The 26,198-nt window shown below is 41.4% G+C and overlaps 1 protein-coding gene across 2 annotated transcripts in view; it reads left to right on the forward strand.

The window, feature by feature from the left end:
• Nucleotides 1-26,198, forward strand: part of SLC22A3 (solute carrier family 22 member 3) — an 88,108-nt gene that overhangs the window by 32,074 nt on the left and 29,836 nt on the right. Inside the window, exons 2-5 of one of the 2 annotated variants that reach the window (XM_064598321.1) lie at nucleotides 10,534-10,637; nucleotides 12,999-13,111; nucleotides 14,641-14,809; nucleotides 15,675-15,792. In XM_064598321.1, coding sequence (XP_064454391.1) covers nucleotides 10,534-10,637; nucleotides 12,999-13,111; nucleotides 14,641-14,809; nucleotides 15,675-15,792 — 504 coding nt within the window. Of the gene's footprint in view, nucleotides 1-10,533; nucleotides 10,638-12,998; nucleotides 13,154-14,640; nucleotides 14,810-15,674; nucleotides 15,793-26,198 lie in introns of both variants that reach the window. The other variant, XM_064598320.1, reaches the window with a different exon arrangement.

Consider the following 26,198-nt stretch of genomic DNA (forward strand, 5'->3'; position numbering starts at 1 on the left):
AGTCACTAGTTAGTGCGTCATTTTGTTCATCTTCCCAGAACATTCATTGTCAAGTGATGTAATGAAGTATCTGAGATTGTAGACACTCACTTGGTTAAGAAGTCATGTGACTGGGTTCTATACAGTTGATCTTCAATCATGAGCCATTTTCTTTAAGTCTTGTACTAATATTGATCACCTTATACCTTTTTTTTGGAATAACTGACTGAATCAGTCAGTGAACAAACATCTATTGAGTGTCTGCAGAATGTCAAGCAAGTAAATATCGATTCCATCATTTGATCCTGAGTTCAGTCCAACTCAGGCCATGTGGTAGCTTTGGCAAGGGAGGGCAGAGCATCTTGACTGATGGTCCCCATTGCTGTTCACAGTGTGTGTGTGGGGGGAGGGTAATTCCCCAGAAGTCAGTCTAGCAGTGCTACTACAGAGATTTGAGTGGATGCTGGGCGACAGAACAGCTAATGTGTCCTGCATGTGGGATCCAAGACACTTCTCTGTAATTCTGCTAAGGGTCTCTTCTAACCCATGGGTCTAGTAGGTCAGATACGTGTTCATTTTGACCATTCTTGCTCCCAGTGTGGAAGGTGCTCGTACGCAGATGGTCAAACCCTGGCTGGAGGCTCAGTTCCTAAATCATGTCCTGGTTCAGCTCAGGACCACCCTTCTAGAAAGGGGCACACCTGGTAACACCAGGTTTGTGGCCACAGGATCCACTGGTAAGCCTGGCATCTGGGGATATACTCCTGAATCTCCAGAATTGGCTCCAACATGGAAGGCCAAAAGTCCAGAGAGTGAAGTCTAAACTAGCTGCTCCTGGATGAGACTTTGCATGGGTCTTTCCTTCTAGATGGAATCGCATTAAATCAAAGTGGTGATTACTATTTGTTTCCTCAGTAATTCAAAACTGATGACTCACCTTCAAATGTATCATTTTGAATAGACTCCTCCACACACAGAATTGTGAATTTAAAATAGAGTAGTGCTTGCTGAAAGGATCATGAGCTACTTCTTCACCATTCCTTTACCTGGGTTCCCTGAATAATAGAGCCCGGGACAAGAGCTTGCATACTAATTCTTTATCAGGACCTGCAACCCCAGGGAAAGGAGAGTGAAGGAGGAAGGAGAAGAAGCAGGGATGGAGGGAGGGCAAACCAAGGGGGTGGAACCCTACACTAGCCACAGGTCCACCGCAAACACTGACCGGTGCTCAGCCTTCAGGCATCTCCCCTGAGGCCATGTAGACCGTTGGCATCTCAGAGTAGCCACGGTAGGGTAGGACTCTTTTCTTCTCCCATCGTCCACCTCCTGTTGGTCAGTCTGAACCACGAGGCTTCAGTTCCTCCCCACGTCTGTGTTGTCAGGCCCTCTCTGCCTGGGCAGCCAGCACATTTGAGGGTCCAGGCTGGCCCCTGGGGGGGTGTACCACATTGTAAACAGGCCTTCGTGCTGAATTCCTCAGTCCAGGCAGTGTGGTGGCTGGCCTTTCCAGTGAGAGAAGGATCCATGCTTTCTCCAGGATGCTACACTGGGGAAGCAAGATGCGCCACTGAGGGAAATGCAGCTGTGCAGATCTGGATCCAGTATGGAGGTCACCCTGAATTCCAAGGGGCTGGAACCAGGAAGGGAAAGCTGTCTTTTTTTTTTTCCCAATAATGCTTCCTTTTATACAGAAACTTTGAAAATATCCCGATTGATACGTGTATTAGTTTCTTAGGGCTGGCATCACAAATTACTACAAACTGGGTTGTGTTAACAGCAGAAATTCATTCTTTCATCATTCTGGAGGCCGTAAGTTTGAAGTCTGATATCAGAGGCCTGCTCCCTCCAAAAGCTCTAGGGGAGAATCTGCTCCTTGCCTTCTATTCTATTCTATTCTATTCTATTCTATTCTATTCTATTCTATTCTATTCTATTCTATTCTATTCTATTCTACTCTACTCTATTCTATTACCTTCTGGTGTTGGTGGCTATTATGGGCTGAGATATATTCATCCCCCACTCCCAATTCATATGTACCTCAGACTGTGACTGTATTTGGAGATAGAATCTTCAAGTGGAAAGCAAGCTGAAATGAAGTCATCAGGGTGGGCTCTAATCCAAATGGCCAGTGACCTTATTAGAAGAGGAGGTCAGGACATAAACACACACACAGACAGAGCCCATGCAAAGGCATGGGGAGAAGGTGGCCTACAAGTCAAGACTTGTCTACAAGTCAAGGGGAGAGGCCTGGCACCAACCCTGTTGACACCTTGATCTCAGACTTTCAGCCTCCAGAATGCTGACAAAATAAATTTAAATTTCTGTTGTTTCAGCCGCAGCCTGAGGTACTTTGTCATGGTAGGCCCTCAGATGAATATGCAGGTGATCCTTGGCGTGGCTTAGCGGGCACCTCCTATGCCTTCCCATGCTGTTCTCCCCCTGTGTGTGTCTGTGTCTCTGTTTTCTCTCCTTGTAAGGACACCAGTCATGGGATTAGGGCCCACCCTGATCCAGTATAACCTCATTCTAATTACATTTGCAAAGACCCTATTTCTAAATTAGGTCATATTCTGAAGATCTAGACAGACAAAAATTAAGGAAGGACACTATTCAATCCAGTATAATATGCAAAATATGCAAAAATTAACTATCCCCAGGCAGGTATTTACATAGCTGAGAACCTCTACACCAATGGGTTTCAATTTCAGCTGCTCATTGGACTAGATTCTGATTGAATTGGGTCAGGAGAGGGTTACACATTTTTTCCCTATTATCCCAGTAATTCTAATGAGTAGCCAGTGTGGAAAACCACATTTTAAAAACACCAGTAAAAAACAAAAAACAAAACAAAACAAACCACCAGTAATGTCATTTACTATTATCATTATGTCACTAATCCTAATGCAATTGGTAACATTTATCAGACATTTAATATATCTTAGGCATTGGGTAAAATACTCTATATATTTTATTTCAGTGATATCATCAGTCCAATCCTTACCCTCATTTTATAGATGGGGACACAGAGGGTCAAAGAGGTTCAGGACACAGGGCTAGCCATGGTAGACCACCAGATGGCTGACCCCAGCACTGTGGCTTCTCTGCCCTTAGATGTGCACAAATGCAGAACCTCTCATCATCCTCTCATCTGTAGACATCCTCAGTTATGCAGGGAAATCATAAACACTTTAAGATGAGTAACTGCATGTCTTCTCTACAAAGAAACAGAATGGTCTGAGCATCTAAGATTGGAGGGTGAGTGGTAGAGCATAAGTTAATACACAACCAGGCACTATTACTATTATAGTAAATTCAGTTTTGCATTTTTCCTAATTTCACAAGCCCAGAGAAAAAGCCATGCACTTAAAGAACATCTTTCCATTATATTTTGAGGTTTATCTGCTTAGCCATACCTGGAGGCATGGCTAATATCACCCTTGGAGGACAGCTTAAGTGACAGCTTATATGAGCCTTTTCTCACATATGGCACCTCTTCGTGCCAGGCAACATGGCATGCCAGGTGTTCTAAGCGACAATGGCAGACATTAGGTTTCTTCTCCTGGTCTCGCTCTCATCTCCCTGGAATCTTGTCTGTCCTGGGGTCAGGACATCTGTTCTGGGCCTTTCCATTTACAACCTTGCAGATTCTTCCTCTGTCTTCTAGAACTTTCTCCTCCCTCTGTTCTGAACTCTCTTGATGTCTCTGGTTTCCTGAGAAATAAACTGTCCTACCCATGGGACATGCACTGCATTCCTGTTGAGTGGAATAGAGACAAGCGGTTCTTTAGCTTCAAATCAGAGCTTGACACCCCCCACATGCTGCAGGCAGACCTGAACCTCATTAGCATTCATGTTCCTGTGACTTGGACTGCCCACCACTCTGCTCAAATACCTTTCTTTCCCCCCTTTTTTCCTTCTAAATCCAGCTCATTGTTGAAGAATCAGATTATGTCCCACCTTCTCCACAAATCTGACTGCTTTGGACCCACCAGTCATTCCTTTCTCTGAGGCCCTCCTGCATTTTATAGTCAACCCTTTTCAGTTCTGATCTCAAGTGCTCCACATTTGCTTCACATACGTTGACCTTGGCTCTCAAAGCTGTGTAATAAGCTCCTCACAGAGGCAGAAACAAAGTGTGCAGATCACTGGTACTTCTCTCAGCCTCCTCTGTATAAGCACACCACTGGAAGCTTCTGTAAATACCTGATGTTTAGTTCTTACAGCTGCAGTTTATTGTGATGGTTTGTACATATCAGAAAATCATTAGCTGTTTGATAGTAAGATGCCCATATAGGAGTGCCTGGTGGCTCAGTTGATTAAGTGTCTGACTCTTGATTTCAGCTCAGGTCGTGATCTCAGGGTCGTGAGATCGAGCCCCACATTAGGCTCCATGCTCAGCACAGAGTCTGCTTAAGATTCTCTTTCTCTCCTTCTGCCTCTCCCTGCCCTGCTCACACTCTGTCTCTCTCTCTAAAAAAAAAAAAAAAAAAAAAAAAAAAATGCCTATATAAGTGATCAGATCATGTTAAAAAATTTTCATTATGACTAGAATTACTAATGATATCCTTTCCCCTCATGGAAGCCCAGCCCATATTATCTTCTTTATGATGACAATAATTTTTAACCATTGTTATGCTCTGTTACAGTGGCTTGGTGTTGATTAGCAATGGAACCTGCCCATGGAGGTCAAAGTGTAATTGGCCGATGCTAAATGTAGCCAGGGGCACCCCACACCTGATGTCAAACCAAAGGCACACATGCTGATTTGATTACCAATGAAGAGTTTAATGGCCACTGGTTTCGAACTGAAAGCTGATTAGGAATTGTTCAATTGATAACGCATCCTTAGAAGATGGAAACAAGATGGTCATTTGACGTCAGCAGTACAAACAACTCCCACATCAGAACAAACAACTAATGAGTACTATTCCTCACAGATGTGACCGAGGTCAGATAATGTGATGTCCTCTAACCTTAGACCCTCTTACCTGACAGTTTGTTCCAGAGACATCTGTGGAAAAGCCAGCCTCTAGTCATCTGGGTCCACTCTCTGTGGCTTAAGGAATAGTCAAGTCCCCTCCTGAGTTTCTAAGTCTTTTGCACACCTGCATTATTTTTACCTTACTTATCACCTCTGACCTTTATATGCTGGAGATGTTCTGTTGCTCTAGTCTTAAGGATGATTTAGAAATCGAAACTTTAACAAGTATCTAACAGTAACTTGTCCCAGCATTTTTTATCATTGTAGCTCAAATTAACATAATGTCTATTTGGATTGTAACAACTAGGAAAAGCTGAGAAATACCCCTGGTTAGAAGCCCTTCAAAAGTATCTAATTAGGCTGGAGTTGTGCTTTCTGCAAAATGAAGCAGCGTAATCCTTCCTGCATTACATGAAGAATTACTTGAGTGTTTTATCAGATTGACTTTCTGCTCATGCCAAGGGGAGTAATTCTCTTTGTGTAAAAGTGATTTTGAAGATTAGTAATGAACAGAATGGGTACACATGGATTTATGAGTTTTTAAAAATAATTTTTAAATGTCTTTGCATGTGTACACTTAAAAAATAAAAAGGAGATATCTCACTTGTTCTTGATAAATGGCCTTAGGAGAAAGACATAAATGCTTGTGTCCTTGATTCAGACTTTGGTGAGCTTGACAAGAGGTAGGTTTTAGGTCTCTTTGGGAACTACAACAAACTTTTAGTACTTTATTTCAGGAAAAAGTCCTTAGGAGTGCCTGGATGGCTCAGTTGTTAAGCGTCTGCCTTCGGCTCAGGTCATGATCCCAGGGTCCTGGGATCAAGTCGCACATCGGGTTCCCTGCTCGGTGGGAAGCCTGCTTCTCCCTCTCCCACTCCCCCTGCTTGTGGTCCCTCTCTCGCTGTCTCTCTCTCTGTCAAATAAATAAATAAAATCTTTTTTTTAAAAAAAAGTCCTTACCCTATGAAGCTCATGGGCTTCATTGCCTGTTAACCTCTCTTTAAACATGAAAACATATCACAGACCCAGAGCTGTTACCCTTACGGTAGCAGGCAGTGAGCTCAGAGCTGATCAGGAAGTGCTGGGCCCAGGAGGCAGGGGTCTGCCTCCTGGATGTATGAGTAAGAGCCAAAACCAAGCCCCTGAATCCTTGTGTCTGCTGTGTTGGTCCCTGTACTGGAAACACAAGTGTGTGTGTGTGTGTGTGTATTTCCTTACATAATTTAAGTTACTGTATTTTGTACTTTTGATAGATAGCAGGCTCCCAGTCTTCAAGGCAGAAATCAGGCTAGGTATTTCAAGCAGGAAGGGATTTAGTAAAAGGATTTGGATTTGAGTTGTTTTGGAAGGGCTAGAAAAGCACAGAGGGGAGAGATTAGGAAGGTCAGCACCTGCAGACCGCTTGTCCTGCTCCCAGGCATTATGGAGCCTGTGGGCCAGTATCTCTGGGCCCCCATGTGGAAGGGGAGTGGTTAGAAACGCTGATTGACCTCTAAGCCCCCAGCCACTGTTGTCACTGCCACGATTAGAGCTGGCACTTTTGCCACATCCAGAAGCAGAATCACCACGACCTCCTTCCTGTTTTCTGATCTTGCACTTACTCTCCCCTCCCCCACTGGCAGAACCTAAATAGAACCTGCTGGCAAGGGGTTCTGGGAAATGTGGTTTCCACACCACCAGCGCCTGGGATGCAGAACAATAGGTAGCCCAGATGGCATCATAGTACTTTAGAGAATGTTATCGCAGAACTTTAACCACTTAGATGTTTATTTTCAGTTAAAATATGAAAAAATATTTATTTTAATATGAAATATGAAAAAATCCTTTTTGACAGTTTCTCTTAAGGTAGAGTGAAAACGATAATTTTATTTTAAAGAATATTTTGTGGATTTAAAGACCATGGGGAGGATATTTTAATTCATACAATTCAAAAGCAGCTGAACAAATTCACTGAAAGGATAGATCTTGCTGGGCCTTGCTATGTCATCTTTGAAAAGCTTGCCTGGGGCGCCTGGGTGGCTCAGTTGGTTAAGCGACTGCCTTCGGCTCAGGTCATGATCCCGGAGTCCCGGGATCGAGTCCCGCATCGGGCTCCCTGCTCGGCAGGGAGTCTGCTTCGTCCTCTGACCCTATCCCCTCTCATGTGTTCTCTCTCTCTCAAATAAATAAATAAAATCTTTAAAAAGAAAAGAAAAGAAAAGAAAAGCTTGCCTGCATCCCTAGCTAATCCAGTTATCTGAAGTACAGCTGGAGGAGGCAAATTCTACTCTTTGGGAATTTCTATTTGACACTGGCTGCTACTTTTCTGAGGCAAAATGTTTTTTCTGGCAGTTAAATTGCCTGTTTGATTTCTGAGATCTGATATACTTCTATTCTTGGTGCATTCTTTTGTTTGTTTGTTTTTATTTTAATTCCAGTGTAGTTAACATACAGTATTATTTTTTTCCTCTTTCATACATTTTTTTTTTATAATTTCTTCATTATGTTATGTTAGTCACCATACAGTACATCATTAGTTTTTGATGGAGTGTTCCATACAATAGTACGTTACTGTCAGGTGTACAGTATAGGTCCATACATCACTGGTGCTCATCACAAGTGCCCTCCTTCATCCCCATCACCTCCACCCACCTCCCCTCTGGTAACCACCAGTTTGTTCTCTGTAGTTAAGAGTTTGTTTCTTGATTTGTCTCTCTCTCTCTTTTTGTTTTGTTTCTTAAATTCCGTATATGAGTGAAATCATATGGTATTTGTCTTTCTCTGGCTGACATATTTTCCTTACCATTATACTCTCTAGCTCCATCCATGTTGTTGCAAATGGCAAGATTTCATTCTTTTTTATGGCTGAATAATATTCCATTGTGTATATATGTATATACCACATCTTCTTTATTCATTCACCTATTGATGGGTGCTTGGGCTGCTTCCATAGTTTGGCTATTATAAATAATGCTGCAATAAACATAGGGGTGCATATATCCTTTTGAGTTAGTGTTTTTGGACTTTTTAGGTAGATACCTTGTAGTGCAATTACTAGATCATAGAGTAGTTCTATTTTTAACTTTTTGAGGAACATCCATATTGTTTTCCCCAGTGGCTGCACCAGTTTGCATTCCCACCAAGAAGGTTCCTTTTTCTCCACATCCTTGCCAACACTTGTTTCTTGTATTTTTGATTTTAGCCATCCTTATAGGTGTGAGGTGATATCTCATTGTAGTTTTGATTTGCATTTCCCTGATGATGAGTGATGTTGAGCATCTTTTCATGTGTCTGTTGGTCATCTGGATGTCTTCTTTAGAGAAATGTCTGTTCATGTCTTCTCATTTTTGTAATTAAAAAAATTTTTTTAAAGATTTATTCATTTGAGAGAGAGAGAGAGAGGAGAGGGAGAGAGAGAAGCAGACTCCCCGCTGAACATGGAACCTGACGTGGGCTTGATCCCACAACCCTGAGATCATGACCTGAGCCGAAGGCAGACACTTAACCAACTGATCTACCCAGGTGCCCCTCATGTCTTGTGCTCATTTTTTAAATTGGATTATTTGTTTTTGGGTTTTGAGTTTTGTAAGTTCTTTATATATTTTGGGTACTAACCCTTTATTGGATATGTCATTTGCAAATATCTTCTCCCATTCTGTAGGTTGCCTTTTAGTTTTGTTTATTGTTTCCTTTGTGGTTCAGAAGCTTTTTATTTTGCTGTAGTCCCAATAGTTTATTTTTACTTTTATTTCCCTTGCCTCAGGAGACACATCTAGAAAAATATTGCTACAGCTGATGTCAGAGAAATTACTGCCTGTGTTTTCTTCTAGGATTTTTATGGTGTCAGGTCTCACATTTAGGTCCTTTATCCATTTTGAGTTTATTTTTGTATATGGTGTAAATAAGCCATCCAGTTTCATTCTTCCGCATGTGGCTGTCCTCTAATTGCATTCTCTATATGTTTAATTCCAATGGGAAATTATTTCAGATAATTAATTGTCTGCAATTTTACTTAAAATAAAATTGTTGTGCCCTGAGAAAGCAGTACCTAAATGGATGATAAAACTCATTTAAATCACCACAGTTCCTACTACCATGTGTATATGTAAATCTTTTTTACTTTTTTAATCTCCGTATGTCTTCCCAGCAACTCTGTGAGGTGGGCCAGCTACTCATGCTCCTGTTTTTTTCCAGCTATGTTAAGTGACAGATCATGGGTTAGGTTCCATAAATAAGTGTGATGGTTCACTTATGAATATGTATTTATGAATGGCCTTCAAGTTGGGGTGGGCTTGCCATTTGGAGGTACACAAAGCCAATCACAGTTTGGGGAGGGCTGGGGTACTTTGAAGGGAATCCATTGTCAGGGCCTCAGCTCATGTAGGTCCAAAATGGATCTTCCTGAGAATATGCATGCAATGAGGATGCAGGTCCTTTTTCCTAATGCCCTTCTCCCACTTTGCTAAAGGAATCCTACCTCTCTCCCATCCCTCTGTGATGCACCTACCCGAGGCTTAAAAACCTGGGGAACCAAAGAGCAGGACAGTTTGGACTATTGGTTTGGGTATTAAGAAGGTAATGAAGAAAGTAAATGACTCTAATGATTTGATTAAACAACTTTTTGTACGTGTAGTGGTTTCCTTTTACTTCCTTGCAGCAAGATTGTAGGAGAACTTAAATGGCCTGTTGGTTAATAGAAAAGTAAAACTAATTTTGATGGTAGATCGCTATGTGAGTCTCAGCATGTAACTGAGAAGGAGCCAGAAGAATTGAATGATGTTGCTCTAACAAACTCTCTCCATTCTCATTAATTTACTTATACAAACAAGTTTTCCTGGCACATAAACTTTTAAAAATGAAAAAAAGGGAGCAGTATTGATGTTTAGCCTTAACTGGTTCTGGTAATAAACAATCTTCCTCCACAGATTACATGAACCAGCTGGAAAACCCCAGGCTTTCTTAACATTCTTCTAGAAATACAGAGGTGCATTTCCAACAAAATGTTATTCTGTGTAATAAATCTTTTTCAAAATTCATCATATTTTCTGTTTTCGTACGTTGTGGTCTACTAACTGTAGTTATAACTCAATGGGAAAGAATGCGAATCTTTAGAGACATTGTCACAGGAAAAATTTTTTTTAATTAAATGTCAATTTATATAGATAGTTTTTACACACAGAACTATTTATTTACCTCACCATTAATGCAATACACATTAAGGCAAAACACAATAAAACATTTTCTACTTATAATATTAGGATGTAAGTATGTGGGAACAAAAATAAGAATTCAAAGAGACAAAAAAATTGACTTCAGATTGAGACTATTGAAGAGCTTGTTTTTGCTGGGTGATGGTAGGTGGCCAATGGCTCCGGTATTTAGACTATTGGATACAGTGAATTACATCTTTGGCAGTTACTGAAACTGACAAAACATTTATACATCAATATAAAACATGCATGTGATACATTTAAAAATTTTAAGGAGTGGGTTTGGGCAAAAATGTTTAATGATCGCTGATTTGGACAGAAGACCAGGTGTCTTGAGGATAAGCAGGGTCATATGTCTCCCATGTATTTGCTTTGTTTTCCCAGTTTGACCTCGTGTGTGTCAATGCTTGGATGCTGGACCTCACACAAGCCGTCCTAAACCTGGGCTTCTTGGCTGGAGCCTTCACCTTGGGCTATGCAGCAGACAGGTAGGCACGGATGTGACAGCGGTTGACAGCATTAAAACATGATGCATACATGTGGAGGTGAAAATGATGTTAGCCATTAGAAAACAATTTTTGCTAAACTTGGAAAAAATCTTAATCTCTCTACTTGCGACATTCATGCTTATTTGGTTGGACTAATTCTCTCCTTGCTCACCTCCATCTCCTTACTCCTTGAACTGCACAAATGGATGGGGCTGTTCCCAGTGGGTCTGCAAGCATCTGAGTGGAAACACAAACACCAGAAATGCAGTAACTTCATCGTGGGGCCGATGGCTAGCTGGCTGAACACAGCAGAGGCGATTCCATGTTCTTCCATAACTCACTGGTTGTGGTCTGATTAATTTAGTCAGAGTCAGCTCCTTCCAAATATGTTTCATTTAATTTTTTTAAGAAATCCTTGTATTTTATTCTATAAGTTAAAAATTCTGTAGAAAAGAGTTTTTCTAAAGACTGTTAAAAGAACTTTATCATTTAACATTCATAAATATACCAGTTAATGGCAGACGTGGTGAGTGTGTATATTGAGGATAGTCATGCTTTCTATTCAGATATTCCTGTTTGAACCATTATTGATGTTGGTTATTGTATTCATGTTGAACTATTCCCTTATCCCAATTCTAACTATGAAAATATGTGCAGTAATTTAATTATTCCTTCTATACCCCTTAGGACAGGAGTAGAAAAGCTTTGGCCATTGGCCGTGTCTGGCTGAACATCACTCTGGTCACTCTAGCCCAGCCTGGGTGGGTCCTTGTGACCATGCTCATGGTGCACAGTGCTAAGCGTACCTCTTGGAGAACTGCCCAATGCCATTAATTAGCTAATTGTAGACGATAAAATGCCCCAAATGCTTTCAGCAATAGATGGTCTGCGTTTGACCAGACCAGGACTTCAAAGTGGGTAGAACCCTTGGTGTCTTTTTCTGCTCCTTCATCTGTCTCTTAGTTCTCTCTTGCAGCCCCCTGACACCCTCTTCGTATGGAAAGACAGGCATATGACTTTCTCCTTAATCCTTGTGTCTGATGCTCTTTCCCTGTCTTTTATCCATGTCTTTGTCTGTGGTTTCTTCTTATAGCCCTTCCCATACATCTTTCTTTTCTTAATCTCCCCACTCATCACTAGGGGAGAACCCTAGCTGGCTATGACTTGCAATGGAGCCACGTCTTTTCAACACGTATTTCTGACTTAAACATTAGGTTTTGCTGCTTCTGCATGTTTCTCTCTCACAATCAGTAAACATATCTCCAAATAAAAGTAACTCGACTAAAGGAGGGGGCTCTTTCTACCTATGTTCTAACAGGGGACTGAGTGGCTATCCTCAGAGATGACTCAATGCTTTGGAGAGGAAGACAGAGCCGTGAATGAGTCTGCCTCACCGCAGGGCCAGGCATCTGTCGGCTCTTCTCCTTTGCGTCATTGAAGGAAAGGACAAGAAACAGTGTAACAGTCCACCTATCTATGAGAGGACAGTGTAGGAAGAACAGGCAGTGAATTTCAAAACCTCGATAAACCAGGACTACTTCTGTCTCCACTCCGCTGACCGAAGCAGGATGCTGCATATGTGAATTTGGTGGGAATTTCTACGGGAAAATGTTTTTGAATCAAATCTCTGAAAGGTCATGGATGACAGATTTCCACCAGCCAATAATTTGGCACAACTATACCGAACCACTTAACATCAGAATCCCAGAATATGGCACACAATAACGTGTGCCCTTTGCCTACCTTTCTAATCATAGTTATGTAAATGGTGAGGATAAAATGCAGAGCTTAAGAACAGCTCACATTGGTTGTGAACTTCATAGTTTGTAAGGAGCTTTCACATCAGCTTCTCATTTGAGCCTTTACAACCTCACCATAGAAAGCGAGGGGGGAGAAAACAACCCACAAGCAAATAAACAAAATCTGAGTCTTGGATTGCTGAAGACATGGACCCAAGGTCGCACGGCTGGCTGATGGTTGAGCCAAAACTGAAGCCTGGGGCCTTTTCCCTTCCCCCTTCCCACTCCACTCACAAAAATGCTATAAAGTGTCCAAGCTGTGCCACCAGGGAGATAAGACGTGATAGAGAGCGTTATCTTTTTGGAAACTGCAATCACAAAGAATGTATTCTGTGCTTTACATTTTGTCATGTCATTTCAGAGGCCCATGTTCTTATTTGCCCTGGTTTTTCTATAAAACAAAATGTAGAATTTTCAACAATCCTGTACCTGGTAGTAATGCAGTCTTAAAAACAAAATTTCTATACTTAAACCTCTTTTAACAATACTTCTAATGATAGTCTTTCTCATTGTGTCGAAGGAAACGTTGAAGGTGACTTCTTCCTCTCTCTTTCTCAAAAAGGTACGGCAGACTAGTCATTTACCTAATATCCTGTTTCGGTGTTGGCGTCACCGGTGTCGTGGTGGCATTTGCACCCAATTTCCCTGTGTTTGTGGTCTTCCGCTTCCTACAAGGTGTGTTTGGAAAGGGGACATGGATGACCTGCTACGTAATTGGTAAGACATTGCTACGCCTCCATGTCTCTGACAGCCAGGGACAGGTGGCTGGGCGGTGCCGGCCAGTCAGCCCTCCTGGGGCTCCTATGTGGAGGCTTGGCGGCTGCCAAGGTAATGATCTCTGCAAATAGGAAGGTGCGGGGGTGAGATTCTGACTCTTGGGAAACTAAAATGCCACCTTGCCAACAATGGACTATCACAAAGTACTTGGGTGAACCACCTCCTAGCACAGCCATACCACTAGCATGTTATTGCTTTGCTTTATCAGAGATTAATTTTTATAAAAATTTCAGCAGTTCTTGAAACATTTTTAACGCATTTTCTGTGTATATCTGTGATAGGGTTTGAGATGACATCCCTGTGTTCTCAAATATTATTTCTTAATTCTATTCCTTTTGTTCAAGTGGAGAACTTTTTACCGTGGAGGAGATCTGACCTAAAAATGAGAAGCTCATTTGTGAACCTTTGCCCTCTTCCGTAACTAGAAAGTTTGACCTTCTGGGTATGAAAGAAAGAAAACTTTCCCGTTGCTCTTTGTTCATTTTACTGGGAGAAGTTCCGGCTGCTACTTTGGTTCTGTCTCTAGTGATATCCAGAACCAGCTACCTACTCTAAGAGTCACAGTGGATTTGTGAGCAAGGAGATGCAAAAGCTCATTTTCGATTATTGCTCCAGATCGTTAAGCTTCTAGTCCCTTCCATTACTGCTAGACAATCTCTCCCCAAGCAGTGCCCACTTTGGGGACACTTTGAAGATCTTTTTATGGGCGGGGAAGGAGAGTACTGGGAGGTTGCCTGTCGCTGGCTGGGGCAGAAGGGATAATTTTGGAATATGAAGCGTTTTTAAGGAGATCTGAGTCTAGGTGAATTTTCAAAGTTGTGATCTTAGGGCACAACTAAGGTAGCATATCAGAATAGAATTAATGACAAATAGAAATGGATGAGTTGGGGGGGTGGAGGGGGGAAGGATGCCAGCGGTAAAATTCCCCATGTGATTTTTAAAGAAATATCACATAAATGGAAAGTCCAACACCGTGGAGAGAATTATCACTTGATAGAAACCATGTGGTGATCTTGAAAAAATTATTTGTAGAATTAAATTATAATGCTCATAAATAATCTCCTAAAGAGACTATAATATGTACATCTTTAGAATTACCATGATAGAAATCTAGCCAGTTTATTCTAGTTCTGTGTTGATAAAATAGTCATCATTTAAGCTTTCCTAAAACCAACACATATGTTCTTTGTATACCCAGAAGAGTGCTGGGCTAGGTGTGTGGGATGAGCGTGGTACGTGCTTGCCAATTAACTGGCAGAGAAGAGTGAGCAGAAAGCATGGCTCCAGCATGTATGGAAGACTTGGTACCTTTAAGAGTTCTGTAGCATTCTAGCAATGCCGATGGATATGACAGATGGAACATCTCTGTTTGTTTATTTTGGAACTGATCTCGAGCTTCCCTAACCTCTGTGTTTGTTTTCCTTCAGTAACGGAAATAGTAGGTTCAAAGCAAAGGAGAATTGTGGGAATAGTGGTCCAAATGTTCTTCACCCTTGGAATCATAATTCTCCCTGGAATTGCCTACTTTATCCCAAATTGGCAAGGGATCCAGCTAGCCATAACGCTGCCCAGCTTTCTCTTCCTCCTTTATTACTGGTAAAGTAGTTTTGGTCATATTGAATTTATTCTTATTCCACAGAAATGTAGAATCTGCACTTCTAAACCACCATAAAAATGAAAGCAACTAAGGAGATTTCCTAACATCTCCAGAGTGACTATGGGCTTTGAGTATTTCTAGAGAATTTGAGAATTTATAGAGATTATTGTTAGACTAATAGTTGTTATTAACATAAATTAATAAAGTACCCAAACAGAAAATCTAAATAGAGTATTAATTATGTTTTGTTATTTTGTAATATCTTCATGAGCACTAGAAGGCAACAAACCATATATGCCAATATTTCAACATGCAAATTAAATGCAATAAAATAGATTTGCTTCTCTGTGTGTTCTATTAAGCAAATTAATATTATTTAGGAATCTCCTGAGGAATAAAGAAATGTTAAGAGCATGAGAAAATTAAGTTATCAAAAAACTACAGGTTATATGCATTTGACTCTTATTGTAGTGAATGTATTTTGATCATTTCTCTAATTTAATTTTAATATATGGGACAATTAGTTTACATGAATTGGATCTTCACCTCTTCCTAAATGCTCATTATACCCCAGTTCTCTTCATATGTGTAATCGAGGACACTGTGTTCTAGGACAGCCTGGGTTTACAAGAGCAATGCATTATTGATTATTTTTATTATGACCAATGATCTAGTTATCAAGTGAGCACTTTTCCCTTCCATTATAAATTTTCTGAGATAATCTATGTTGCAGAGAGCCTAAACTCTCAATCTCCTAAACTTGTACCTAATCGCAAGATCCATTTTGATAGAGAAACTCAAGTCGTTAACTTTGAGGTTTTGAAATTACTAGATAAAACTCAAAAAAAGTCCTCTTCTTGCCAGGGTGGTTCCTGAGTCTCCCCGCTGGCTGATTACTCGGAAGAAAGGAGATAAAGCATTAAAAATCCTGAGGAGCATTGCCAAGTGCAATGGGAAATATCTCTCACCAAATTACTCAGAGGTAATCTTATTTATTACTAGTAACAAGCATTGTTGAAGTGGGTGAATTGATTGTCTCTTATGTACATATTATCAAAGAGCTGACTAAATCATTTTTAGTTTGACTTTAAAAAGGGAGGGAAAAAAAAACCCTTGGGGAGAATCACAAGGTGCATTAAAGAAGACATGGTTATGGAATTGTGATAGCACCAGAGTGAAGGTCAACTGGTCCCTTGGTCCATGTTTCAATAGTTGCACCACGTTCCTTGAATTATTATACTTTACTTACCATAGCCCCGTACTATGAAGTCATTCATTCATCTTAATTTGCACAAACTATAAATCTTTTCTTGACATTCAGGGTAGTCTAAAGATTTGCCTTTAAATGTAGTCTTGGAAATACTAGTTATTTGAGAACATGAGCAACGATGTAATATTCAGCCTTCAGACTTACATGGGCTGCTAGCCTACCTTCCCTCCCTCCCTCATTTTCTTCCTCCATTTTTTCTTCTTCTTTTTTCCAGCAAGGCTTTTTGGGTGCTTCTGTATCACTATACTAAGAGAAATGGTAGGGACTCGAGTTCATTCTTTGCTCTTTGGAAGATTTGCTATGCCTTTGGAGACATACAGATATATCTGAAGCAACACCTGAATAATTAGAGAATAATAGATAAAAATACATAGCAATGCTTTATGCAAAGACAAAGTAACAGAGGGATTATTATAAAATGAATATTAGAGAATAATTTTTGGAAGATATGAATCTTTGATAAAAACCTTGAAGAGTATTAGGTTGCTAACATCAATTTTTTTTTTTTTTGTAGCACTCATTTGGTTTTGATAGAACATTCTGATAAAAAACAAGCTTTGTTGGTTTTCTTGTCACATCCCCAACCTCCCAGAACTTGCCCAGAGATATTTGGATTTCTACCTTTTTCCTTCACTCTTACATTCAGTGGCAAGCAGTAGCCTCTGTGTTTATAGAGGTTTCAACTGACCAGTCAACTATTGGATTATATTGATGTACCTTGGGGTTTACAGATCATACACAATGTGGTAAAGATAAAACATGACCTGTTTTAACCATGAAGATGAGTTGATCCTTGTTCTTTGAGCACATATGGGCTGTGGATTCCTTTTAGGGAAAAAATATCCTGCTGCCCTCTCCTCTTGCTCTCATCACATAAACTTTGTCTTCACAACTGGATCAGATGTATGATAATCTGCACTCGGTTTTAATAGTCAAATAAATATTTTTGCTCTTTGTTTAGCAGTATCGCAAAGACATTGCACATGTAGTCCCAAAGCTAAGTATATGTCAGATTGACATCAAGTTTTTAAAAATAAAGAAAAAACAGTGTGTGCTGATGGCTTATGAAGGCAAATGCCACTTAACTAGGCATGTGGTATATTATTGTGAGTATTGCTGAGAGGCCGTGGGATGATTCCCAGAAGCGGCTGCTCTTACATGTCCCCTGGTGTCTAGTTCAGCACTCCTCCTGTAGACCCACAGACCTGCTTTGAATTCATGAGCACTGTGGAGACATTTCAACGGGGAAGCAGTTCAAGGCTCTACATGGTTGTTCTTGTGAAAGATCATGAACGGTGGATCCTGTGGCTTCCAAGATGTGTTAATTCTGGTTTTAAGCAGTTAGATGATCCCCATTTGAAAGTCAGGTTTGAAGCCAGACATGAGTTTCTCTCGGGAGTTTAGCACCTGAGCCACCACTATCCATGATGATTCCATACTGTGATTGGCTGATAAGTCTCTTTGGTCTTTAGTCTATAGGTTCCTGTTCTGTTCTTTTCTTTTCCTTGAAACCTTGGGGGTAAAGAATACTAGGGTTTCTTTCTGGCTTTTTTTCTGTAGAATTTTCTGCAGTCTAAATTTGGTTGATTACATCCTTAGGATCCTTTAACATGACCCTCTGTCTCTTGTATTCCCTGTCAATCGGTAGGTAGATCTAGAGCTAAATCAGGTTTAGGTTTGATACTTTTGGCAATCCTCCTTTGTAAATGGCTTAGTACTCTTCCATTAAGAGACCCCTCCTATCTGCCCGTCTCTTCTTTTGTGGTGTTAGCTACCATTGATCATCATTGCCTGCATATATTAATTCACCAGAAGTTGTAAATGACAATATTGATAACATTCCCATTTTATCATTATGTCTTCGTTTGTTACTGGAACACTTACATAAAGACTAACTTCTCCCATCAATTATTTGGTGACTCTGAGATACAGTTCTTACAGCTTCTTTGCTCCTTAGCACGATGAGATTTTCCAGGCTCATCTTGTAGGGTCTCACTCTTGGAATCACCTACTTCTCAAAGGGTGCTTTGAGTTTTGAAACAAATGTCTTCAAACTGAACCTATCCATCTTCAACCTTTTAAGATTGTACAACATAAGCAGAAAAACAAAGTATTATCTTCAAAAAGAGAAGGAATTAACATTTCAGTTTAAAACCCCTTGCTAATAGCAGAATTCAGTCAAATTATAGGCCAAATCATAATTTTCTATTTCAGAGATCCCAGTGTTCCCACAAAGAATAATAATGTGCAAATTACCTCTTTACAGTACTCAGAAGTACTGCCCAATAGTGCAGGAATTTTTCTTGAGCCCCAACTCCAAAATCAGTCCTATTATGGTTTCTGTGTGTCACTATCAATTACTCATGTTTTGGTGACTCAGCTAACTAACTAATTGACCAAATCGCTATTAGGGTCATCTTGAAACCTTATGCTTACATAGTCACTTCAACCCTTTTGCAACCTTTTGATGCCTTAGCTGGTATCCCCCCTCTCTGAATATAACCTCAAGGACCCCCATGCTCAAAGCTGATTGTCCAGTGCTCTGCCTTCACTTTTCATGGAACCTCTTTTCAGTAAATCCTGACTTTTAGAAGAAGTTATTATCATGTAAGTTACCACATCCTCCAAGACCAGTCCAAATTCCCATCTCATCCTAAGGGTGCACATCACAGGTTGCAGTGAAGCTAGGATGAATTGGAAAGAATCTACCTGATGCACATGGGAGGCCTGGCAGCGATGCTGTTTTCCTTAGTCACCTCCCAAACCCAGCCTGTTCCATCCCTGGCACCAGAGAGCCTAGTCTATTTTAGGGGGGATCGGAAGACCTAGCTTAAAATGATGTTCTATATTACAGAAGAGTACCTAAATTCACCATAAAATAGGGCTACACCAGTCCCCTGGGCTTTGTGAATGGAAGGAGGATGTGGGAAGAAATAGGTGGATTTCATCACAATATTCAACCAGGTGGGTTATTCTGAGGGTTGGCTGTCCAGTAAATAATCTCAGTTATATTTCATATGGATGTTACTCATTTTGTGGGCAGATAAATTCTGGCTTTCTGTCTCACTGGTCCCTAGGCTTCCATTTGCCAAAATTCCCAGCTAGCTTCTGACTTTGTTAAAGCCACAGCTAGAAGCTAGAAACACAGGTGATGAGAACATCAGGTTCTCTGAATATACCAACAGTGTAACTATTATTCACTGATAAGAAAAGTCCAAAAACATAAAACCAATGCAAATGAGGCAAGTGGGTGGAACTTAGAGTAAGTGGAAGAGATGTAGAAAATGGAAAGAATCAAAGTATATAGAAACCAGAGAGAATCAAGGGATGGGCTGGGGGTCAAACACTAGGCAGTGACCCAATGCAGAAAGATACTTAGCTTAGACTCGTTCACGGGTGCCTTTGCAATGTTTAGGGCACACTTGAAAAAATAAAACCAAACTATTGGCAAGTCTACAGTCCTTACAGCCCAAGCACAACTGTAGTGCAGCAGTGTGTCCTGATGCCTCCAGAGCATCCACAGGCGTCCTCTGACCCGGGGAGCATGTCGGTGATTACACTGCTTCCTGCCTTGGCCATCCCCGCAGTTTTGTTCATAAGGCAAAGTTGTTTCATGTTGCACTTAAATTTCTCTTTGGCTTCAGTTTGGTGTTACTTCCTGGTACCTGTAGTACACTTGTTCTTGCCTCACACCTAGTAAGATACCAATCAATGCAACTTTCCACGCTCATCCAATAGACACATACCAGCACCGTGTGTATGACTGAACGGTGCACTGAATGGCAATGCTGGTCTGAAGAGATGACCATTGCCCTAAAAACTGAATGTGTATTTCTCAAAATAGATGAGAAAGTGGGCAAGCATTTAAGAGTGCTCAGACTTTTGCTCGTAGTAGACTAGGTCTATGGGTAAGTAGTGGAGAGCCGGGATTGTTGCTCAGTGAACTTTTCTCATCACGAAGTGGTACTATCTTTGATAGATGTGTTCTTGTTCCCAGCTCTTCACCCCTCTCTGTGGGAAGATCCCATACACACCCCCACCCCCATGGCCGTGGGACTTGCAGCAATGCTCCTCTGCAGATGGATAGATTCCCCCCACTGAGTCAGGCTGGGCCTTCTGAATTGATGGCCCGAGGTACCAGTTCAGAGCAGAAGCTGTAAATGCATTTCTGACAGCTCTCTTGCCCTTTCCATTTGCCACAAGAACAGCATATCCTAAATTGGTGGTGTTCCTTCAGTGTGGGACTCAGAATGAGAAGAGCCACAACTTGGAACAGAGCTGCAGAAGCTGACCTATAGCCGCCATATGGAATATGGCCAAGAAATAACTGTTTTCTCAGTAAACTAGTCTGCTAAACGTGTCTCAGCATGCTGCAGAGATTGGAGGGTGTTTGTTTTTGCAGCCAAAGCTAACTAATATAGCTGATCATAATGGCATTGTTTTGACTGCCAGGGTAGGGTTTAGTGATTCAACACATTTTTGGTTGTTGAGGTGACAGAGGAAGGGGGTCGTTTAGATTATTGTTTAAAATATACACATCCTCCCCCTCATTTCCATTGGACAAAAATACTTCTGGGTTCAAATGATATTAGGCATGCCAATGTAACTTGTTTTGGTCCCATGGTAGGTGGAACGTCTGTCCTGCCCTTTGATTTTGAGCTTGACCATGTGAGTTGCTTTGGCTGATGGTGAGTTACCGCCAGACGTGATTCAGTAGAATCTTGAAATGTGCTGTGTGGTTGGGCTTGCTCTCTGCACTTCAGCCATCACCATGAGAAGAATATTCCCAGGCTTGCCTCCTGCCCCTAGAGGAGGCTGAGAGGCATTTGGAGTAAGCTTATTTAGCAAAACTTCCCCAAATCTAGATCAGCAGTCTCTCAGCCAACCCACAAACATATGAGCTAAATGAATGTCTATTACTTTATGTCACTAAGATTGATGGTTGTTATGCAGCATTATTTAATTAATATACTGGTTAAATAGCTTTTGTCGCTTACTGATCCAGGTTACACAACTACATAGGTAATAACTGTGACTGTGGTTTTGCTTTCATTTTTTTTTCCAAAGGATTTTACAAGCCCTTATCCTAAAGATCCCTCTCCTCCGCTACCCTCCACTTCTTGTCTTTGTGTGGGATATGTTCATGGAAAAGAGTATGTTGCAACTCAAACAAAGAGCCTCTAACAGGATAGAACTGAGTAGGTCCATATTTGTTGGTGATATTGTTGTTCTCTGTTGGCCTAACAAACCTAAATAAGGCTTAACCGTAACTTCCCTATTTTGATGATATGCCTATATTGTTCATAGCTAATCTATAACTTATTAAAATATAAGTACTGGGTGTTATGTTGGTACCCAGTAATGCATAAACACACTCATGGGTGGTTTCCCTGGTGGCATGTTTAGATAACATCAAGAACTGACATTTGAGCTTTCTGATCCCAAAGGGTCATCATCCATGATCCCACTTTTAGATAAATATATAAGAAATAGAAAATAGAAAAAGATTAAACCTCATTAGATAGTGTTAGGCTAAGTTTTAGATTACCTCACTTACCAGAGAGACGTCCAACTCTTAATAGCTGCCATCTTTATTATACTATAACGAACTGTCATGCAGACACCAATATGTCTATAGAGAGGGACTTTCCAGCTTTGGGAATGTCTGTTTATGACATTCCTTTTTAAGGGGAGATTTTTATAAACATAATTTTTGTTCTTCCAAAGAAGGAACCACACCATGATTCTGGCTGTCATGAAGCCCATCTGGGGTGTGGTTTTCAGTCCAATTATTGTACTGTCTTTGTTAATGCTATGTTTAATTACCATCTCAGGCTTGGGATAGAACACTGTCTTCACTGAATTTATTTCAAAAGATCCAGAAAAAGTAACTCAGGCCCAGGCAGTGCCCCAGGGTGGCTCCAGTCCAGTTCCTGTGTCAAGAGCTGGAAAGGTGTGAGTCTAGAAACTAGTGAAGGATATTGGACAGAAAGTCACTGGAAACTCATACAGTGCTTTCCCTTAATAGGATTAAATCTTTGTTCTTTGACATCACACAGAATAAATGGTGCCAATCCTCCCAGCAAAGCCATCATCCTCAAAAATGACATATAAAAAATTATTACTGTCTTATGCATGCTACCACATTAGCTTTCACGTAGAATATTCTTGAATGCATAAAAAATCACAGGACGTGGGGCATCTGGGTGGCTCAGTTGGTTAAGTGCCCGACTCTTGATTTCAGCTCAGGATTGTGAGATCGAGCCCCATGTCGGGCTCCACACTCAGTGCTGAGTCTGCTTGGGATTCTCTCTCTCCCTCTCCCTTTGCCCCTACCCCTACTCATGCATGTGCCCATGCTCTTTCTCTCTCTCTCATAAATAAATAAATAAAATCTTTAAAAATGACAGGACACTTCATATAGCTAAAACGAACCTTTGGAGCTGAGAGTTAATAGTACTCTACCTAAATATATTTTCGTAAATAGCCTGAGTGCTACAAATGGTCTATATTTAAATGGATTATTTGTTTAGTTCCCACATCTTTAACTTTTAAAGAATGTTACAATATTACATAAAATGGAAAATAATGCTACAATTAAAAAGCCATAAAAACAGTACTGATGGACCTTTGAATCCAGAGTCAGCTCCTTTCCCAAGCTGGTGATTAAATAGCAAGTTCCTTCCACTAAAGGAAATTCTGCCTAAAATCTTCCAGGTCAGTGGACTCTCATTTAACCCATACAAATACTGAGGGGAAGATGTTCCAGAGCACCATGTGGCTTTAATTGAACTAGGAATCCAAGTGACTTATCTCTTGCGGAATGAGATTACAGCCTTAGAGTGGGTGGGGCAGATTTTCAGGGCACCTCGCCCAAAGAGCAGCATCTTGAGTGAGGAACCTTGGAGAGACAGAGTCTTCCTCCTCTCCCAGTCCCTCACGCCCACCTTCCGGAGTCCCTCTTAAAATAATTGGGCCATATACCTTTGTTAGAATCCTAATTACTTCACTTAAATACATGTTAAACTTGAAAAACATCCATCAGAAGTGTGAGAGGAAGGCATGCCGCATTACTGTGATATACACTCCGTGTGTTCAATCCCACCCATCAATCCTGGTGTCTGATGACCTATCACTCCTGCATAATGGGATCTACAGAACCCAGGACCCTGGACTCGGGTGGTGACTTGTAGGGAGACTAGCTGTCCCCATATGCCCAGAACTGGGGGGATTCCTGGGAAGTGGGAGTTTCAGAGCTGAATCTGAGAAAGTCTCAGGCAAACTGGGACAAGCTGCTCAGTCCTCACCTTCCTGGCTATGCTCAGAGGAAGGGGCAAAGGTTTACATTTGTGAGTGCCACATTTGCCTGCTTGCCCGTGGACCCTGATGCCTGTGAGGGATTCCTAGTCTCATTAGAGGATGGGCTCCGTTTGCTTGCCCAAAGTCTGATGCAGGCTGCCTCAGCCTGGGGCCTCTCTCTTCCTAACCCCTTCTTCAATCCCTAGTTTCTTTTCTCTGTCTATATTTTTTTAACTTTTAACTTTTACAGTCTTTATTTGAAGTCCCAACATGAAATGATATTCTTTAAAAAAAACCACGCCGCTTTATTGACATCTGATAAACACACAAAACACGCACATATTTGATTTATTCAACTTGCTCACACCCCAGCTTCTATTCTAATTCTTAATCTGATCTTGAACCCTAGCCTGTTTGACTGGGGCCCTGGCCCCTGCTTAATTTCTGCCCTTCTTTCTCCTGAAAATAGGATCCTACAGCTTATCCCTTCACTCATCCACTGTCTGAAAGCTAGATGCTGCATTCTCTTGATGACTGGTACCTGCTCTTTCTAGAGACTGCTGCTCCTAAGAACCCCTTCTCCAGATGTGTCCCAGCCCACAGATAGCAGTGCTGGCCCATGGACAACCCACGTGTGCCCTCCCCTGCACTGACCTCTCCACCTGCAGGCCCTAGTCTCATTCATGGCCAGGTGCAGAGCCACAGCCCCTTCCATTCACACTTGACCTGCTCTCCTCCCTACTGCTGAGATTCCAGCAAACCTTCCAGGCAAGGTTCTATGGATGATGATACTGGGGGAGAGCTCCAAGCCTTACCTGGTGACATTCAGAGTCATATCAACTAGCCATTCATTAGTTATATAATGAATCCTGGTCTCCTCCCTTTTTCCTTCTCAAAGGCTGATCCTTGCCCTTGAGAGCAATGGTCCTCCCCTTCCAGCCCCAGCACCCTGTGGGATGCAGAGGAGTATTTGCCTCCTTCTGTCTAGCCCAAGCCCCGGTGGCATTACAAACAAAATTAATTAAAATATAAAACAAGATGAATAAACCGCACAGGCTTATTCTGTTCTGTTAATATTGGTAACCCTCTTTTGTGGGCATTGTGGCAATGCTTAATTCAATTATTTTAATTCTGGATCTCTCTCTCTCATAGAATAAGGGAGTGGGTTTGCTTTTGCTTTTTCTTTTTCGAGCATTTGCCAAGGGAATGGCCCTCTAATACTGTCTTTGAAATGTTCATGCTCTATCTGGGCAAGAGAGAAAGATGGTCAGCTTTTCCAAGTGTTTTGTTCCTTGGCCATTTGGCCCATTCTTGTGTTTTTGGCAAAATCAGTTTCTGCAATCCAAATTGCTGTGCTTCCCTGCTGTGAATAAATGAGAAAATACTAGCTCTTTGTGAAAGTGCTCGCTGCCTCGGAGGCAATGATGAGTACAATGTCCAGAACCCTGCGTATCCAGCTCCTTGGCAGGGATTCCTGGACGCTATTCCTAATCCAGAGCTGCTGTTACCATGACAAAACTGCTTGCTCCATCTTCGTCCCACCAGGAAGATTGCCCTTGTTTATGAAATAATCCTAAGAAAAGAGATGCAGCCTGGGGAGCAGGTGAAATCACTTAAACTCTGCAGGGCCACATTGATGTACACAGATGTGCTCCTTTGCTACAGAGAAACACTCAGGAAATGGGGCTGAATAGTAAAGGAGAGAGCACACAGATCCCTTTGTCTCTACCCCTCGAGGTCCCACCCAGGAAGATGGTAATAAAGATATCAGGTGCTAGATTTTTAATGGGATAACTCCTCCTTCTCCTGAGAGGGCACCCAGATGGCCAGATGATGAACACTGGTCATGTTGCCATAGCAACACTTCTTCATGTGGGTGCAGATGCAAAGGGGACTAGGTCCACACACTCCAGAGATGGCTAGATTTCTTGTTTGGGAACAAATAATATGGGCCTGTGCTATTTTCTCTTTTTCTTTGAATTTGGTGCTATTGAAGGGGGACCTGATTGAGAAGAAGCCTTCCTTCTCCACATGGTAAGCACACCCTTCTTAAAGTCTTAAGGTGGCTGGATAAAGGAAGGCTCAGAGAGTGGAGAAGTCTTTATGTCCTTCCCAGGAGACACACAAGGGGAATGTTGATGAAAATGGCCAGAACCAAGGACACTTTTTCTGCTAGAGGAAACTTTCCTGTTAAAAGCAAAACTTTGTTACCTTGCCTAGTAATAGGCATAGAGGGCGACCAGATAGAAAATCTTGATGAGCAGGGTTGCTAACACACTCCTGTCACCCAGCAGCTGTAACTTTAACCCCATAGTTGATGGGATGATCATATGGCAGTCTGTCCCAATGGGTCACAGGTCCTTGGGGACCATGGAGTTACTGCAAAAGTCCTCAAACCATTTGCAACCAAGCCTTGTCTGTAGAGTGAGTTAATAGGTCTTGGATAAATATGTACTATTTTTTCAGAATGAAGGTAGATGCAATTGTTATTAATAATGACTAATGAGTTGAAATGTGTTATTAAGTTCATAGTAAATTTGTGTCATTATGTAGTCTCAATGAACAGAAATTAAAAGCACAATTCCTATAATGTGGGCAACTGTTATATTATTTGTCATTAACCAGAAGTCCTCATACTCAAGAAGGGTAAGAGTCACTGATCTGTCAGCACATGTAGGATTAGTCTCCATCTGTTTAACAACTATTGCCTGAGGGCGCCTGGGTGCCTCAGTTGGTTAAGCGACTGCCTTCGGCTCAGGTCATGATCCTGGAGTCCTGGGATGGAATCCCACATTGGGCTCCCGCTTCTCCCTCTGACC

This window comes from Mirounga angustirostris, unplaced genomic scaffold (assembly GCF_029215605.1).
Source record: "Mirounga angustirostris isolate CCGP_5_RB_7025 unplaced genomic scaffold, mMirAng1.0.hap1 SCAF_8, whole genome shotgun sequence".
NCBI classification, from domain to species: Eukaryota; Metazoa; Chordata; class Mammalia; order Carnivora; family Phocidae; genus Mirounga; species Mirounga angustirostris.